The sequence below is a fragment of the Cyanistes caeruleus genome, chromosome Z, assembly GCF_971803275.1.
Source record: "Cyanistes caeruleus chromosome Z, bCyaCae1.hap1.1, whole genome shotgun sequence".
Classification (NCBI taxonomy): domain Eukaryota; kingdom Metazoa; phylum Chordata; class Aves; order Passeriformes; family Paridae; genus Cyanistes; species Cyanistes caeruleus.
The window spans coordinates 49,261,923-49,282,526 of NC_141732.1; the positions used below are offsets into that span (position 1 = coordinate 49,261,923).

The 20,604-nt window shown below is 37.0% G+C and overlaps 1 protein-coding gene across 30 annotated transcripts in view; it reads right to left on the minus strand.

Moving 5' to 3' along the window:
• The window catches only part of CCDC171 (coiled-coil domain containing 171), a 158,139-nt gene that overhangs the window by 100,394 nt on the left and 37,141 nt on the right, over positions 1–20,604 (minus strand). For all 30 annotated transcript variants that reach the window (XR_015281018.1, XR_015281019.1, XR_015281016.1 and 27 more), the window contains 3 exons: positions 16,819–16,957; positions 7,804–7,906; positions 1,722–1,825 (listed from right to left, as the gene is read on the minus strand). Coding sequence is in view for 15 of the 30 variants with exons in the window: in XM_086869229.1 (XP_086725355.1) it covers positions 1,722–1,825; positions 7,804–7,906; positions 16,819–16,957 (346 nt within the window). In the remaining 15 variants the exon portion in view is untranslated. The remainder of the gene's footprint in view (positions 1–1,721; positions 1,826–7,803; positions 7,907–16,818; positions 16,958–20,604) is intronic.

The window sequence follows — 20,604 nt, forward strand, 5'->3', positions numbered from 1 at the left end:
AGAGAGCCACTAAAATTTGCTCACAATTGTATTGCTTACTAAAAACCGTTCCTTACTGTGTATTAAAACATCCTATTGTATGTATTGCACAGTGCCCTTCACAGTCCCCTTGTGCATTACTGTATTATTAAAAAGTTTTATTATTAAACATATCTCACACATAAAAAGCCAAAAGCAGCATTCTCTGTGGGGGCGGGGGTAATCAAGAAGGACAGAGCACTGCCCTTTCTGTGCACCACGAAGGTGCTCAGTGATCTCTGGCTCCATATGACAACTTCAGGGTCAGTCACACACAGTCCTACTGGGAAGTCTTGTGGCAGGTCATCTGTTGGTCCTGCTCTGCTTGCGATTTATTTTCCTTGACAGTTCATTCTTCTTTCTGTCAGAACACTCTCTTTGCTTTCTTAGAAGCCACCCCCTTGGTCTCCCCACTGCTGTCTCTGGCACAGTTTCACAACAAAGCACATCACTAAGCCAAAGCCTGCTGAGTCGACTTTTCAACTGTGCTGCCTATCACGTGATGCTCCTCCTCCCAAATAACAATTCGCTGTGGGTAATATGTTCCTAGTTACTCTTCAGCTTCCAGACTTGGGTCTCAGAAGAGTTTCATAATGACTATACACATCAATTCTCTTATCTCGCTGGGAAAGATTTAACAGTGCTTGCTGTTTAAAAAGTATAATTGTTTCCATGGTCACTTATTTTTGTGCCCCTTGAACAAACTCAAAGGTCTTGTGGGAGAGGTCCTGTGTTCTTTTCACAATAACAGGGGCAAAGCTGATATACTTTTCTTTTATTATTTTTTAATTTTTTTAATGTGTTGAGTGACTAGCTAGACTACACATTTGTCAAAACAAAAGACAAAACTTAGAAATTAAATAGAGTGCTGGCACCTTTACAATCATCTTACAATCTTGCCTTTCTGTATTTGCCAATTTTATTCAAAAACTAATCACAAGTTTGCACAAAAATTTCAGTGGTGCAGTTAACTTCTTTCTACAGCCTTTAAAGACACAAATTAATAAAACATTTGCACCCAAGAGGAGTAATTTAGTCAGACTAGCAAAACACACAACAAAATAAATGCAAAACTCTAACTTCTCGGTCAGTGATATAAAAGGACAGTAGGACTGCATGGAAAACATCTGATTTTTTCAAGGGTAAGTTTCCCAAAATTGAAATAATTCAATTATTTGGTTAGATAAAGAGAGTATTCTAACAGTCCTATTTTAATTGAAATTACAGTAAAATAGCTCCCAAAGAGAATCCATTGAAAACACACTCTCCTCAGAAAATTATACAGTTTTATAAGTACAGGGGAGCCTGACCATTTACATAACTGAGAGCAGTGACTATGAGGCTCAACCATTATGTATTTCGGAACATTGCAGTATATGCAGCCACCCTCTGAGATCATTATCTTTTAATTAAAATCCTATATATGAACAGCTTGTTACCCTAAATATTTTTGGGAAAAAAAACCAAAAAGATTGAACAAGAAAACCAAATTAATCTAGAAAGACAAAAAATTGTCCCCACAAATGTGAAGCTTCACTGCAGGGCAAGCTTAGACAAATAGTAGTGACAGAGATTTTTTCTTTGGGCATACTTGAAGCTGTCAACTCAACATTCCCACTCTTCTGCTATTTTTTACAAGCTAAGTTTATGTACTGCTGCAGGCCAAATGCAATACATATAGAGCCAAACATTGCAAGTGTTACCTCATTAGACGTATCTTCCAGCTTGTTCTGGTAAGCTGTCAAGGTACACCTCAAAGTCTCAACGACAGAGCAGCTCAGAGGTTTATCTTTGTCCTCACAAGTGCCTGAAGGAAAACACAGAACAAAAATTAAGCCTTAAAGCCACAGAGAGAAAACTACTCACCCTGGATGCAAGGTATTAGAATTATTTAGGGCTTCAGTAACTATACAGAACACAGAAGAGCAGCCTTGTTTGCCATGAGAGATACAGCTGTATAGCCATGCTTTCACAGCAAATATAGCTGAAAGACACTTGTATAAAAGCTTTAATACTAGGTGCAGAACTGCAAATTCTGGATTACATTTATACCTAATGCTTTTGGTATGCAGTCTCACATATTATTTCTCTTGTGGTCAAGCATGTCATTCAGTCAGACAAGCCAACTTTGAAACCACACAATTATATACTTTGAAAAACATGTTGTCTGAAAGTTAAGAATGTTACACTTTTCCTGACATTATTTTGCTGTTGTGACTAAGCATGTATATGGTAATGAAGTACTTCATTTACCTAAAGCCTTACTGAGCCAAAGATCACATGATTATGTTATGCTTGGAGAAGACTTAAAAACATTTTAAATTATCTTGAATTTTATTCTAAAGGAAATTACTAAAAAAATATTATCTGTCTGCAGAGTCCTACATAATACTTCAATTATAAATCTGATATATCCATTATATACATTCTAAACTTATTTATTAAACCTTTAGATTGAGACTTCTGATCTTCTTGCCCTAATTAGGGACATATGAACAAGTCTGACCATTCCAAAGTGCATAGAACAATGTGCCAAGAAAGCAAAATAACACTGTATTGATTGAGAGGTCACAAGATGTCAGTTGATATTCAGTTTCCAAGAACATACTTTTCTTTTTTTCCTGGTGTTACACCACAATACTAGGTTATTGACAGATCATCCTTCTCAGCATTACTTATATTCCTAAGAAGCATTTATCACTTTGTAGCAAATTACAGTATCAACTTTTCAACAAGTTTTAACATGTTCTATGAGAAAAATTATCTTTACCAACTCTTAACAGCAGCCTTATTTTGCAAAGGTGAAAGTATCAGTGGCATTTTAAATCCAGGAAGGCTAAATCATCATAACTACCATCACAACTAAACAATGATACAGGTGTTTATCGCCAGTGTCTTTAAGCAATTTTCACAGAGTGACTCATAAAGTCAAATCAAATACTAAATTCTAAGCCTTTTCTTTAGCTCCCCATAGAACTTTATCAGCTAGAGGAGATGCACTTACATACTTGCAGGGTACTTTCTAAAGAATTCCATAATTAGTGTCATCTAATAAGCACAAGATTCTACTAAGGCATTGTAAATATAAATAAATTATAAAATTACTGTTAAAAATATGTCATCATGATAAAAACTATGACATTTCTCCTGTAGGCTTCACAAAAAGCATCATCAGAACTCAGTGGAAAACCTACTTAAGTGCACAAGTCAGAATGTATTGCCAACTACCATTCAGAAAATTCTTTCTGAAGAATTAGTTAGCCTCTTCTTTCCCAACTTTTGATAGTACCAGAAAGTATAAAGTGCTATTCAGTTTGGACTAGGTTTTACAGTCAAAGTCCCAGCTAGTCAAAGCAAGACATATTTGCAAGACTGCTTTCAGTAATAGGAGCAAGATCTGTTCTACAGCACGCACACCCCAGTGACAGACCCCTGCTCTGTCCTACCAGCCACGCCACCTACTTAGCAGAGTTTCTAAAAGTCTATAGAGTCAAGGAAAAGCAAAACTTTATCAATGGCAGTTAATGACACTTCAGAGCCCTGTGAATCCTACATATACCCAAGCAACTTTATACTTAAAACCAATCTAAGAAGAATTCATAAAACCTGATCTTTTTTGAGAAGTTATAATTTCATATTGAATAAAGTGACTGCAATTTTTATCACATAACCACAGCTATAGCTATGCACAGAGCTCCAGCCCAGTCTTCTCAATTACAAGACCAGCCTCTCACTACTACCCACTATAGGAACATTCTGCACTGAACTTGTTGCACAAGAAAAATAAACACTATTTTTTTACACATTCTTGTAGCTCAAGTGAAGTGGTAACACACAAGTCTCACTCAGTTTAAAACAATATCTATTAAGTCAATCCAAGAGTCATCTTCCATGCCATAGGTTTTGTCCAGCTGTCTAAATATTGTATTTTCATATTTTAAGTCCCAACCTGCAATGCTGTTTTAATATCATGTTTGCGCAAATTAGAATTTAGTCAGTAGACTTTCTATGCTATCATTCATTGCCTTGGCTGTAACCCTATTTCTAGGCAGCTCAATCTGCCAATAGAAATACCAGATTCAGCCTACCTGCATTAGCTGAGAACAAACCTGAGGCTTAAATGCTGCCCAAATGTTGTCTGCCTCCATACAACTGTGCAGGAGACACACAACACAATCCAAATGCACTCTCTTGTGGCAGAAGCACCATGTCAGCAATGAGATAAAAAACCCAACCCAGTACTTGAAGTGTACGCCCAGTATTGTGTAAGAGTTTGAGGGAAGATTTAGGGGAAAATGCCAAGTTCCATGTGAGTCTTACGGAAGTACACAAGTGAATAAACTCTTAAACCTGCTGTTTCAGACTTTCTCCTAGCTGTACTGGGCCAGGGCAGGAAAGAGTTAATTTTCTTAATAGCAGATCTTATGGTGCTATGTTTTAGATTTTTGACCAAAATAATACTGGTGTCCTGTTTTAAATGGTGGTGCTAACTCAAAGCAGATAACACTCTGAGAACTTATTTTTATCTTAGCACTCATTTCACCTTCTACATAGATTATTACAACCACAATTACTTTTTTCTTGAAGACAAAGATCCCTAAGAACATACCCAGTTGCTGAATAACTGAAAAATGGGATAAACTGAAAAGATACAAAATGAATTCATGCAAATGGACCAGTGCTCTGGAAAATTTGCTAAGGTCACTGGAAAAAGAGAAGACATGGATTTATGCTATGGATTTATTTTGATATGCATAAAGAAAAAAAAAAGTTTTCTAAAACTATTTGGGTTTTCATCTGTACTGGGTTTGCATGGGCTGGTTTTTGATAGCGGGGGGGAGGGGTGGAGAGGGGCAGGCTTCTGTGAGAAGCTGCTGGAACCCTCCACCATGTGTGGCAGAGCCAGTCCCTGGTGGCTCCCAAGATGGATATGCCACTGGCCAAGGCTGGGCCAATTAGAAACGGTGGTAATGATTCTGTGATAACAGGTTTAGGAATAAATCAAAACAAATGTTGTGGGCAGTTTTAATTGTCACTACAGAGAAGCAGGAATGAGAACAAGCGAGAGGGACAACTCAGCAGACACCATGTGGAGAAGAAAGGACAGGAGGTGCTCCAGGCACCAGAGCCGAGATTCCCCTGTAGCCCGTGGTGAGACTATGGTGAAGCAGCTGTGCTCCTTGCAGCTCATGCAGGGTCACAGGGATCCCCCTGCAGCCCATAGAGGAGCCTCACACTGGAGCAGACGGATGTCTGAGAGAATGCTGTGACCCTGTGGAAGGCCAGTGGAGAAAGGGCCCCTGCTGCCAGGCTGGAGCATCCTGTCCTTGGAGAACTGCACCCCATGGATGAGTGACCCCGGCTGAAGCAGTTTTGGGAGCACTGCTGCCTGTGGGATGGACTCGCATTGCAGCAGTTTGCAGGGAGCTGCTGCACATCAGATAGAGCCACATTGGAGAAGTCCATGGAGAACTGTCTCCTGTGGGAGGGACCCCACGGTGCAGCAGGGGAGTGACTTCTCTCCCCGAGCAGTGGGAGAAGGCTCAGGTGATGAACTGACCACAATCCCCATTCCCTGTCTCCTTGTGACACTGGGGTAGGAGGTAGAGCAGGCGAGGAGGGAGGGGTGGTGGGAAGGTGTTTTTTCAAGGGTTTGTTTTACTTCTCTTTATCCTGCTCTGATTTGTTAGCAGAAAGTTCACTTCATATCTGTAAACTGAGCCTGTTTCACCTATGATGGCATTTGATGAGTGAACTCTCCAGAACCTAACCCCAACCCATAAAACCTTCATTAAATTTTCTCTCCTCTGTCCAGCTGCATGAGTTAGCAGCTTTCATAGGTGCCTAGCATTAGCCCACCATCAACCCATGACATAATCTTAAAAATACAGTATTATCTTTACTGTATAGCTTAATAATCACAGACTAATCACTGCTTGAATTAAGGGGCTGGATCTTTAGTGTTTGATCTTTAATATTGACAGATTTTTAAGTACATCTCTCAACCCCTTGAGTTCAGTGCTGACCACAAGAACAAGAAAGACTTCCCCATCAGCTGTGGCACATGTAGACCCTCATCTAGTAATTAGACTACAAAGTCTTATTTAAGACTTTTACTTTTATTGGCATCTAGGCAAATATAGTAATAATAATTTGTTTACAAATTTAAATAAATACTATTAGATACAAAAATTTTTTATGTACACCAGAGTAGTAATAACACAAAAGCATTAAAAATTAGGTTTCAAACTTAAAAGCATAGCAAATATGTAGAACAAATGTCTTAGTCAATGTCTATTTTAATATTAAAAGACTGTAATTGACTGTAAAGACTCAGTCAATCCACTGCAAAACTAAATTCTACTATCTGCCTCAAGAGCCTCTTCAGAAATACTAAAGCTTGAAAAAAAAGAGATCTATTTAAATTAATTTAAAAGTTTACCTCTAACAAAGGAAATTAATATTGAAGGTACCATTATTGAATTTCTAATATTATAGAAGCAAGTCAAAGCTGCTCTCAGCAAGGTTTACCATGCAAAAGACAATTTGGAAACTGCACTTTGGCAGCAGCTTCCAGCTTCCCCCAGAGTTACTTAAGTCCTTCTGAGCATGTGGAACTTTGCAAAATTGTGGAAAATACACGGTCTTAAAGAGCTTTTCAACCATAAATCTATGGGTATTATCATGATAATTACATTTATAATTACAGAATAAAACTGATACCGGTTCTGGAACAAAAAAGCATATAGCCTATGCAAGGAAATCAATGCAACACAGAATCCAAGCTCGCCTTTTAAGGACAAGGGAAATCCCAAGAAGTTGTTTCTTTGTTGGAATTTAACAGCACCAGGCCCTAAAAAAAATAATTTTGTGAATATACAAAAAAATGTATCTTCATTTAAAAGTATTTTTAACAGCCCATTTATGCATATTGTTGCTAAAAAGTGCAAAAACATATCATGATATTTATAAAATAAACCCATTTGCTCTGTAAGCCACATTTTACTTGTTTTTTTCCAGCTTACTTTCACTGTAAATTGGAATCACTTTGTGTCTAGAATGTAATTTTTCTAACAGGAATTACAGTTTAAAATGAAGGTTTTAAAAAGTGTTCAATTTCCAGCTTTAAAAAAAGTCATTAGCTTGATGTTAAAGTTCAGCTTGTTTATGTTAGCCGTTGTTTCAAATGTCTAACCAGGCAGAAGTTTATTAAGTCTAATAAAATAATTATACACAAAGGCAGGTAACGCAAAAAAAAAGCAGAGTGACACCGACTTACAATTAATTTTAATGAAAACAGAGAAATATTTGTTCTGCATCAGATTAAACGAATGCAACATAGCCCTGGTCCACAATCAACTGTAAAAAGTATTGTGTTGCATCATGTGTCCTACACAACCTTTTTGAATATATGACCTTTAAGTTGCTGAAGGTTGCCTCAGAATTTGGCTCAGTTCAGGCAAAACATCTGTTCCCTTTGCAGGTATACTGTAAGGACTTTTTTCTCAGCTGGATTTAGAGCACAGCAAGTGAGCCCTTTTCTGACCGATCATATACACCCCAGCATTTGTAAATCAAGCTCTGGGCTGACAACAGCAGGTCCACAATCCGTCACCCTTTCTCAGCTAGCAAGGCCATTTGACTGCTGTGAGAACTGCTCTTATCATGTCATCAAATCAAAGCATGTTGAGAAGAGGGAATGCAAGAGGCATCTGCAGAATTCCCACAATGTAGTGACTTTGGAACATTGACAGATGCATCTGTCATTTTATACTTTCAACTAACCTGCTGTCCGCTGGCCTGACATAGCAAAGCTGTCCAAGAGTAACTCCAGCTCTCTCATGTTGTTTTCATACGTCTCTGTTAGGAAGACCTGGTGTTTCTTGGCCTTTATTTGACAGGAAGAAGGAGACAAGACAAGAGGGGGCGGGGAAAGAACACATTAAAATAAGTAAACAGAAGAAATACACATCACAATGATATACTTGTTCCTCTTTAAATTTAAATTTCTGCTATATTTCTTTTTATGTCTTTTCTCAAGCCAAGAGACCTAACATGACATAACAAATAAAAACCCTGTAACACAAAACTAAGGGATTTCAAACGCAAAACAAAAGATAATTGTACAAAAAAGTCTTCATCATCGTCTGCTTTAGAAGTATCTTAATGGACATAAAATTCTGTCTATCTATGCAAGCAGTGAAATCTATTGTTATGCCCCACAAGGGCATCCAGAAAGACACCAAACTACTGGCAGACAGGCTAGAAATCCATGATTTGGCACTCAGTCAAATCCCACACCTATTCTCATTGCAAACCTGCCGACTTCAATTGTTAATATGTTCCATGATAGATAGGGATTTCTTCAACACCAAGAACTAATCCTTTTGCATGGAACATAAAGCTACAGAGTTCTTAGCCCCTATCACTATATTTTCTTAAAGAAAGCTGTTCACTAAATGCAGCCTATTGTTCAAATCAAGACACCAAATTTTTCAAGGCCAGAAAAGTTCTACAGAAGATTTTTTAAATCACTATAATAGGAAGACTATACCAAATCATGCCTTCACTTTATACCTGATAACATCCAGTTATCAAAGACATGCATCCATAATTCCAGACAAGACCAAGCTCCTTTTGGGTATATGTAGTTTTGACTTCTCAAGAAAACGTGATTCTAGCTGCTGACTGACAAAAGGTAATATACCTCAGCAATTTAGAAAACCTAAACCCAGCAAAAGTAAATAAAAACCAACCACCAACCACCATCCCAACTCAAGAGGAAACTAGATTTAAATAACTTCACAATTTTCTTATGAGAAAGGTTGTGGCCAAAGACATCTCATGACTTTTAACTGCTCAATTTACTTCCATTCTAAATTGCAACACATATTTGCATCATTTCCATTTCTACTTGGTAATGGAAAGTTAACCTTTTTTACTGAGCAAAATTCTACTGTTTTCTATCACATCTAGAAACTGTTGCTTTAGTTATGCTTCACTGCATGTCAAAGAACCCAGGCAATTTCTTATGTGTGGGAAACATCCTCCCCAGGAAAACTGCTACATACTGGTAGCATATAACTGTCAGGATAAAAAAAACAAGAAATGCATTTAATTCTCTGCAGTCTTCTTCACTATTCAGTTTAAATATTTTATAAATTTGCTTTACTCTTTCAATTTTAATTATATGTACTGTATATCAACTAATATATTATTCATATGTGTATTTCAGTGTTAGGTCCCCTGTAGCATTTACACGCTTTTTCTTGTGTGAGAGCTTGTACTACACTTCATAAAGAATTTCCAAATCACTTCTATATATTGAAAAATAACGAAGGTTTAATTCCTACTCCATAAAACTATCTATATAAATAAAACTTGTAAATGTCAAGATCCAGTAAAAAATATTTTATGGGATGCAAGCACATTAAAGTAATTTGTTCTCGTGTACTGACATAATCTCAAAAATCTCACATATTAAAAATAGGAAAATATAACAATACGAAAACATCACAATAAAATAAATACTCTTTTTACATAAAATAATGCAGCACAAAGAAGGTGAAAATAAATTTCTCGGAAAAACGTTTTCCTATGGAAAAGTTAAATGTAAGAATTTTTTTCAATCTTCTCATCCAATTTTTCCCATTTTGTTTAGTGAATTTACCATAATTTAGTCAGTGTGTTCCAGTTTATTTAGCCTTCACCACTTCTCTGTATTTTATTTGCTAACTGCATCTACACTTCCCAAGTAAATTTTAGCATCTTTTTCAACAGCAGTAAAGATCAAAAGGAAATTACTTAGACTAGCCAGTCTCTCTACACTTGAACAGCAAAATATTTAGTATCTTTCCTTTCTAACTTCAATTTTCAATCACTGTCCCCATTATCAGAAATTGAAGGAAAAAACCTCTGTAAATTACACTGTTAGAAATCCAGGCACATCCAAAAGGATCTAATATTAATCTGATTTCTTATGTCTCACTGACTGTTATCTAACAAGAATGTATACAGTCATAAAATCATGAATTTAAGCTGACAGGATATGTGGAGGTCATCTGGTTCCACTCCCCACTCAGAGCGGTATAGTTGAAGTCAGGTTAGGCAGCTCTGAAATTGTTTGGTCAAGTTTTGAGTATACTCAAAGATGACATTTCAACAAACCCTCCAGGCAACCTGTTCCAATATCTCACAATCTACATTGTGAAGTTTTTCGTTTTCCCCTTACTGGTAATTACAACTTTCCTGTTTTCTCTCATACTTCTAATGCACAGATCTAAGGAGAGTGTGGCTCCATCTTCTCCACAAGCACCCACTTGGTAGTTTACAGCTATTACAGCTCCTTAGTTTTCGTCAGTCTGCACAAACACAGGGAGTATGCAAAATGCTTTACTTTGAAAAGGAAAATGGAGTGCACGAGTATAGAGTCAAACACAACCAATTGCAGCTGACAGATTCAGCTGTTCCAGGAGATGCAATTACAATCCTTCTCAACAACTCCATCCATCAATATGTTTTGCCATTCCTGTATTACTACTGGAGAAGTACAGGTGTAATTGTTTCCTAGATTATTTCGAAAGGGAAATCAGATGACAAAATTGCTAAAGCCTTTACATAAACAGAGTTTGCTTCACAGACCACGTTACTACATACAGGTGAAAGAGTATTTGTAAAGTAAGTCTTCTGCTGACTTTGCTTGAATTCCTGTAGACCAGAATGGACCATTCTTGACCTAGACTGTGGTCCTTGAAAACAGCCTTGAAAATCAAAGGCAATGTCTTTGATTTGCAGAATGATGGATATGCAGGGAACTCCTAACTAAATTCAAGTATTAATAGAAAGCATAAATAAGGTTGTTCAGACATAGTAAACTTGGAAAAATATAGATATATTGTTAAAGCCTAGAAGGATATGTTTAGGAATGCCAAAATCCACCTAAAGTTGGATCTGGCACGGGATGTGAAGAGCAACAGAAAAAGATTTCTGAAGTACACCACCTGCAAAAGAAGGACTAGGCAAAATGCGGGCCCATTGCTAATGCAGCAGTGATCCTGTAACCAGGAGAGAGAAAAAGCCTTCTCTTTGCTTTTTTCACCTCTGTCTTCACTGGAAGAACCTGCCCTTGGGAATTCCAGGTCCCTGAGATCAGTGAAATTTCCATGAACACTCGAGAACTTAAAATTCTCAAAATAAACTAGAAATATTTCTCATACTCCCCAAAGACAATTCCCTTCTTCACAATATATTCCAAACTGAACGCTAAAAACCTAGTAATATGGGAGAAAAGTCATACTTTCTGAACCCAGAACATACGTTGAATTTTAGTATACAAAACGCTTCCTTGAAACAAACTTCATATCCTTAAAAAAGGCTCATATTATCATAAAACAATTATTGAGGACAAAATCTTTTTAGTAAAAAATTAACTTGGCAACATATTTATTTAATCACCAATTTCAAAACGCAATTAAACTTTTAAAGAAATTAAAGAGGAACCAAACATTTTTCATTAAAAGTACTGCAGATACCAATGAGGAGAAAATATTTTCCCAAATACTTTCTATCCTTATCTGTAAGGATAACTTGAACTTTTGGGAAAACCGACTGCTTATAAAATTCTTCTACTCACTGTCAGACTTCTGTTAATCTTCCAGAAGGGTATTTTTATCTATCTGGAAAAGTTCCTGCTACCTTGGTTGTAGACATATTTCCTTTAACTACCATTATTTGATTTTTGTTTCTGTTCCCATAAAGAAATTACGTCCCATTGTTTTTCCAGCATGTTGCAAAAGCCATGGATGACTAAAATAAATGTAAACTCTATACACAGTTCCAGGACAGCCCACAGAATCTGATGCTGCAAATGCGTATTTGTATCTCAAGTTCAGTAACTTTTAAAAAATAAGCATGTGGGCAGGACTTTGAGGCCTTACCTTAACAAAACCACTGCCATAGTAGGCAAGGAGTTGGGGTCCTGCTGTACAATGAACTGCCTTAACTCCTGAGGAACCTTCTATACTTTAATATTTAAAGTTACAAGGAGTTCCTGGAGGGGTTCTCTTGCACATGGACTAATTCACCCACTTTGTCTGCAGGTCTAATTCCAACTGCTGATGGCAGAGTTAGAGCCAAATCCAGAATTATCCAATAGCCACCAAGGAGCAGTATGCTCAGATACTCTTTGAAAAGTGCTTATGTAAAAATTCTTTATAAAAGTATCAGAATGTTTACCCGGCATGATCTTAGGGGCAGCAAATCAAAGCATTTACAGAAATACAAAAGACTGCTCCACAGTTCACAAAACACAGGTTTTACTCAAATGATTCTCTGTAAAGCAGAAAAGTGGCACAATGGTAATTATAAAAAACAAAACAAAACTGTCACTGACAAACTCTCTCCTTGGGCTACTATTTATTTTTGCTCAAGTTATCAAATTATTGACTACTTCTTTTATTTTCTTGTATTAGCTAGAATATTCAAAAATCTATAGAAGAGCGTGGCCACATGTAAATTAAATACAGTATCTCAAGAAATTTAGTATCTCGGTCTCACAAATTAATCAAAATGCTGAAGTTTTACTGAAACAATTCTTGTCCCATAAAAAGAGATTTGTAACAGCTTTTGGTGGGAGAGAACGTTATGATTCTCTCTGGGTTTTGGGGTTTATTTTTTTTTCCAAGTCAGAGAAAATTTTTTGAGAACTGCAGCTTTAAATTTTAGATGCCTGTCCACCAACACCAGGACATCACAGCTTGAGCGACCTCTGCACTTCCATAATAAATTACAGAATTGGTTTGTTTGCAGATCATTGAAGCATATGCTTCAGACCAACTAGTCTTCTTACATTAGGACAATAATTGAAGTAACATCTGGGAAGAAACACTCTCCCCCTATATTAAGGCAAGAAAAAAAACAAACAAGGTAAAACAAAACTTAACAATCATTAGCACAAAATTAATGAAGAGTGTATATCTGAAAAGGGAATTTTTTTTTTCTAACTGAAATAAACTGTCCACATTAACTTGCCTAGATGATATTTACATCTTTGCCATTGTGTACCAGTTTCTGCTCCATAGAATCTGCAGAACAGAATCATAATCCTCTGGGTACTTCATTGTCTGTTCAGACAATACCTAGGCAACTTCTGTTAAAGAACAATGCTTAGTGTGTACGTCCTGGAACTAGATTCTCAAGCATTTCTGTTCTGACATTCGGTGTACTACAAGGCTCTTATGGACAGCTGAGATGCAAACAGAGCATGACTTCAGGCATGGCTGTAAGAGAAAGATTTACATGGGGAAAAAGACAAGCTGTGTGCAGACTATTACACAACTTATATACAAATTATCTTATATACAAATTATGCTAGTTCTGACAGAATCTATAAAAAGGGGTGGAAATGTATACACATGTCTTCCAAACTAAAGGAATTTATACTAAGATACAATATTTTAATTATTTCACTTTCCTAATATGCATTCTGGTGAACTGACAAGTTTTCCAAATTTCAATTTGCATTTTTCATAAAATAAAGGTTTAACATCTCCTGCTTGTCCCATTCTAAGATCATCCACTACCAGGTACTAGAAATGTAAATATCCTGAGTAACTTAAAACTCCTAAAGATACCTCTTTACTCTTTCCATGGGGCAGGAATACAGCTGGGGCTGTTTTAATTTAAACCAAGTGTTAAATCACAATGGCCATTCTTCTAAATGCCTATCCTTGAAACTAAAAATTTCTAGAAACCCTAGCTAGAAATAATGACAAGCTTGAGACCAATTTCCTCAAGTAAACATAATGTAAATATTGAGAGCTTTTTCATGCTGAGCATTCATAAGCAATTTTGTTTGATAGTAACAGATCCTATCACACTTGATCCATGCAAATTTCTGGCAAACTTCTGCCACATGCTGATATTTAAAATTACAAGCAGAATGTACTTTACTGTACATTCAACTGATCCATTAAGGAAAAAAAATTACTTTTTCATATAAAGTTTCAAAATAATGTACTTTGTGTATCTTACAAATATTTTACAAAAATTTTACAAACAAAAACATTAATTCGTATGTTAGCAGTACTGTGAGAAACTAACTTAAGATTATCAGACTGAAGTGGAAAAGATGTATTCAGGATGCCTAATAATAGATGTACAAAATGTAAGAAAGTAATTAACAGATGAAGAAAGCAAGAGGTGGAAATAAAGGGAAGAGAATGCACTGACAATTTCACACAATTTTAATATAAGTAAGGTGAAGCCTAATAACAGTATATTGAATGTAATTTATACTTAGTTTCTGCTATAGCCTTCTGCTTTTTTATTTTGGGAGGAAAATAACAAAAAAGCTGTCTATACTGAGTAAACAAGACCACACATAGGCACTCCTGCTTCCCAATCAAATACAAAAGTCTTCAGGAAAAATACAAAGCCATCCAAGGTGATAAAAATCTAATCCCACAGGGGACCACTAATACAACTCTTCAGAAAATGAGTATTTTTATTACCTGTTCAAGACAGTCTTGTGGTTTGAAATCATTCCAGTAAAACAATTAAAACAACCTGCTATATGAATAAGACAGTTCTTTCAAGAGGGGCAATCTATTTACTTTTACTTTCAGTAACACAACATTCATTTTGAGTACACCATTTAATACCATTGTCATTACCAAAAAACATTAAGTGTGAATAGAATTTTGTCCTGCATTCTTGTCAGGTATGACATACATTTTACTACAGAATTTTTTTTTATATTGTTTTTCTGCCTGAGAAAATTATTTTTTTAGGTTGACTAAGGCAGAAAGTGTCTTCTAATACTTTAGTGCTTGCATTGAAGAAGCTGTGGCCTTCCAAGGGAAAAATGTTTTTTTAATTTTATTTTTCTTCAATTTATTAATTACCAATCTACCTGGGAAGCTGATAACACTAGGACAATGTATGGAATAATTCCATGAGCTGAAGAGTAGACACCAAAAAATCTCAAGACTCTCTGAGGCAGATCTCTGCTCATATATACTGAATAGCACAATGCCTGCCAGTAGCAGGGAAGATATCATGGTAATCTCCTACACTTGTAAGTCCAAGAAAAATCAAGAACAGAAATTTACAAACTTAGAAAAAAAAAAAAGGCTAAGTATAGAAATACTGTAAATGCTACTATACAATGAAGAGAGATATGGTTTTCTAGATCAGAGAATCATAAAATAGCTTGGTTTGGAAAAAACCTTCAAGATCGTCTAGTTCTAATGCTAGACCAGGTTGCTCAGAGCCCCATCCAACCCAGCCATGAACTCTTCCAAGAACAGGGCATCCACAACTTCTCTCTTATGAAAACTACATGTTTAAGTGCCTCACAACTCTAACAATAAAGAACTTTTTCCTAATATCTGATAAAAAGCTTCTTTCAGTTTGGAGCCATTCCCCTTGTCCTGTTATGACATGCCCCTCTGAAAAGTTTCTATCCATCTTTCTTGCAAGCTCTTTTCAGGTACTGGCAGGTCACAGTTAGGCCACCCCAAAGCCTTCTCTTCTCCAGACTGCTTCATAGCAGAGCTGCTCCATCCCTGTGATTACTTGGTGGCCTCCTCTGGACATGCTCCAACATGTCTGCCCTGTGCTGGGACCCCAGAGCTGATTCAGCACTGCAGTGGGGTCTCAGCAGAGCAGAGCAGAGTGGCAGAATCCCCTCCCTGGCCCTACTGCCAACACTGCTCTGAATGCAGCCCAGGACACGTTTGGCTTGCTTTCTTTCAGCAGAGTCACATCCAACTTCTCACCCAGAAGCCCTCCAAGTCCTTCTGGGCCGGGCTGCTCTCTATCTGTTCATCTCCCAGCCTGTGCTGGTATCAGGGGTTGCCCTGACCCAGGTGCAGCACCTTGCACTTGGTCTTGGTAAATAGCATGAGATTCTCATGGGTGCACTTCTACAGCTTGTCCAGGTCCCCCTAGATGTCATCCTGTCCTTCAGGTGTGTCAACTGCAACACTCAGCCTGGTGTCATCAATAAATTTGCCGAGGGTGCACTCCCATCCCTTCATCTATGCCACTAATGAAGATATCCTAAGCTTTTTGCCTTGACCCTCCTTTTCTTAAAGAGGATGGCAAAACTGATATTCAAAGTTGAGGTTTGTAGAAATATTGGGAAGGCATCAACTGGTCATATAAAAGGAAAAATATTTCAGAAAATAATAGTGTAAAATAAATCAAATATGACAAATGCACACCAAACAAAAACAACCCAATCAACAAAAAAGTTTGTCATCTTCAAAGAATACATTTTCAAACAATTTTTGCAGTCACATGCTCGCACTAAAAACATTATGTGAAACAGAAATAAGCAAGGCTACAATGGTAACTAATCAAGCCTGAGACAAAAATAGCTTTGATAGGAAGATAGAACATTCTTCACACAAAATCATAATCCTTATCTACAAATTGCCTTCATCATCAGGAATGTAAAGGCTGGTTACTCTTGACTCACAGCCATAGTTTTGAAATAATTATTTTCTGCAAATAACTCCTCAATTAAACACTTGGTGTATCACTTAAAATACATTTTGGAATTAGCTTCTCCAGTATCTTACCTATATTTACTCCTGTTTGACAAAACAAAGTAATACATATAAAAATCAATGTAACTGATTAATTGATTAATTAATTAATCAATTGATTAATTGATTAATGCATGAGTAATGCAAAGTCAGATTTATTTCACAGCTCAGGACATCAAATGCAGATTATGTTCAGAATATGTTTAAAAAAATCTAAACAATAAGTGCCATAGGCTTTTTGTCTTACCATTTCAAGTTCACTCTGTAAGTCTCTGCAGCCTTTTTCAGCACTCCCTAGTCTTGCAGAGAGGTCTATAATTACCTTCTTCTTTTCCTCAATCACTTCTTTCATTTGATTGTTTGAGGAGAAACATTCTCTTTCTAATCTGGAAAGTTTCAACATTAGAACATTTTAATCAAAAATACTTATGTCAAGAATTCTACATATTTTTAAAAGACAATCTGGGTATCACATCATGTTAGCACATCATATGACTTATGAAGATGCTTGTCTAATTATTTTTTAAGTGAAGAAACATCTATTCCTTCTAAGAAAAACTTTTCAGTTATGGTTATGTTCTTCTCCATTACCAAGGCTTGTGTTAGACTTCCAGTCATAAATTAGTGTGATCATTTGGATATTATCCAGATTACATGTTTAAACAGAAGTCATTGTATTTTAATTAACACATTAGTTCTCTTCAGAAAGACATCATATCTTGCATGATCAACACTGATTTCAAGTACAAAGCTTTCTCCTTGAGTTTCCACGCATCTGACTATATTCTTACCCTGATTCTGGCCAGAACAGGGTTAATTTTTGCAGTACCCAGGAGTGGGCATGGCTAGGACCTGGTAAGTATTCTATACCACCTCATATCATTTTCTGGGGACACAGGAAGGGCTCTCTTGTGGATAGCATGGCAGAGGGACTGGGTATGATTTGGGGTCTCCACAGCATTCAATCTCAGGTGAATCAATTAGGTTTTTTATCTTGTACACACTGTCACTAGTATTGTTGCTGTTACAGTCCATTGTCTTATTTCATCATTGTGTCCAGTAAAGTGTCCTTATCTCAGCCCATGATCTTTACTTTTTTCACTCCAATTCTCTTCTCCAGCTCCTCACAGAAGGAGGAAGAAGAGGAGAAGGGAATAAACAAGTAGCATATGGTTTGGTGTGTTTTTGTAGTAACACTAATTGGGAAATACCATTCTTAAACCATGACAACTCTACTCAGAAAGGCATGGTTTCAATAGCAGACAATTCAAAATTTCAAATGGCTCTTGTACTACATCAGTTCTCCTGGTATTCAAGAGAACAAATACACCGAAAGTCTGGCATGGATTAAAAGGTGGGTCATGAGAAAACTACAAAGCCAAATAACAGCAAATAGAAGACACAGACAGGGACAGGAAGTCTAGGAAAAATTTTGAAGGACTGCCTAAGTATATAGAGATGGAAAAGGAGGTGCCTCAGGAAAGGCACCTAGAATGAACATTCACAAAAGATGACAAAGATGAGAAGGTATTTTACCACTGTTATGGTAGGAAAGTAAACATGAACAGACTTCTACACAAAACAGCTATTTTATCAACAGCAGAGAGAGAAGAACAATATACTTCCTGCCTTTTTATCCTCCAACTTTCCTGAAAAGGTCTACTCCCAAACCTCTGTGGTCAGTAAAAGGACACAAAAAGGAGAACAACTGCCAGCAATTGTTCCAGTGAGGACTGAGAACAATTGATAGCAATTGAGTCCAAGAACTTTGGAAAACTCAACCCATAGAACTGAGGAGGTCAGCTCACCTACACTCAAAGGTTCTGATAAAGCTGGCCAATGTTCAAAGTGACACTTATCATCATCATGATGAAAGGTCACAAAAATCAGGAGAAGCCCTGCAAATGAAGAAAGGCAAATGTCACACTTATATTTGGCAAAGGTCAAAAGGAGAAGCCAAGGAACTATAAGGCACTGGAAGGTTATGATGGAAATCCTTCTAGAAAATTTTCCTGGCTTGTGAAAGAGACAAAGGAGATTGGGAACACGCAGGGAGGATTTACCAAAGCTTAATCAAATCTGACCAACCCAGTTATGTTCCATGATAAAATGATCAGGGCTGTGGACAAAAGGAATCAAATATAACCTAATTTTAGCAAGGATTTTACCACTTTCTCACACAGTATTTTTATAGTTGTTACAACTTAAGTCTACATATGTGAATTATAACATTGGTAAAAGTGGCTTGATAGTAAAGCACAGATGGTAGTAGCTGGAATGGCCGTAATACTATAGAGGTCGGTATAAGATCTGTTTTACAACTTCATCCATCATGTGGAATAAGCCAAGAGTGCAGTCCCACAATACCTGCAGTGAACAGTAAACTGGGTGTGGGTAGATCATGGCACAATACAATTGATACACTCAACAAAAGAGCGGCCATTCTCTAGTAATGGAGAAAGAACCTTCTGAGATTCAACAATGTCATGTGCAAAGACCTGAATTTAGGAAGCAAGACCACCCTAAAATGATGTGGCTCGTAACTGGCTGGATAGAAGTCATGCTCAAAAGGAACCTGGTAACCATGACACACAGCCACAAATCAGCAGCGTGCATATGAGCAGAGACAGCTAACAGTGTCCTGGGATGTATTTACTAGCAGCATAGCCAGATCAAGGAAGGTGATTAATCACCTTCTATTTGGCAGTAATTGCAATACATCTAGAATAATGATCACTTTTAACTACATGCATCCTTCACAACATAGAAGAAAGAAGGATGGCCTAAGGGAAAGATCACCACCATGGTCAGCAGCAGAAACACATATAAGAACTGAGGAAACTTGGTACGTTCAAGCTGGACAAGCGATAACTCCACAGTATGTAATGGGCCTCCCAGTATCTAAAAGGAGGTTATCAAGGAAATGCAGTTGATCACAGCAGTGTTTGTCTACAAGACAAGTACTGAATCCAAAGAGGTTCAGACAAGGATTTTCCAACTTTATGGAACAGGTTCCGAGAGGTTGTGCCATCTCCACTCTTCACATTTTCAAGATCTAGCTGGAAGAAACCCTGAAGAGCCTGATGTCAAAACTTACATTGGTTTGAGCAGCAGGTTGGACTATAGATCTCCTGCAATTCCTTTCAACCTGAACTATTCTTTGATGCAGCTCTCAGCAGTAGAAACATCCAGGTGTCATTCATCTCTTTGTTTCTTCTCCTAGCACTCTTGTCTCCCTAGAACTGAAAGTAGTGCAAAGGGCTCAAAGTTCTTCGAATTTTGAAGCTTTTGAATCAATATTGACACTTTCTGACTTTAATTCATCTGTTAAAGATTAATGTTTCTTTTTAGCTGAAGGACTACTTCAGCAGTCCTCCAAATACCTATGTGCTTCTGCATCATCCTGGCTGATTTTTTGCTGTAGCTGCAGATGTTTACTTCCTATTCTTCAAAACCTGCCAGTTTCAGTCCCCCAAAGTAGCTTCTACTCTCACAACTTTTGGAAACACAGCAAAAGCTGTTCCAAATTATTCTATGTCATGTTCTCACTCTTTAAGAAAAGTAAGTTCACACAGAGACCCAAATCCCATGATGCTTCTAATTTACATAGTGCTACTGGGTTCAGAGCTAATTAATAAATTATGCAACCCAGAAAAGCCTGTTAGCTTGGTTTTGGTTATTACAACTATATTTTTTCTAAGAAAATAAAAAATTATGCCACCCAGAAAAGCCTGTTTGCTTGGTTTCAGTTATTATAATTAAGTTTTTTTCTGAGAAAACATATGCTTACAGCATTATATAGCTTTCAACTTTGGTGTTATTTACCTACACCAAGTCCAGCCAAAGAGGCATACAAGTGTTCTAGCACAACAAATGAAAGTCTCTAAGACTTTCCTTTGGCAAAGGCTTAAAGACAAACTCATTCAAGTCCTCTAGAAAAAGAGAAAATGTTTGGATGCCAAACTATGTCTTAAAAGAAAAAGCCAAGATCCTGACATTGTCTGAAGTCCAAGGACCAGACCCTTCAAAGGTA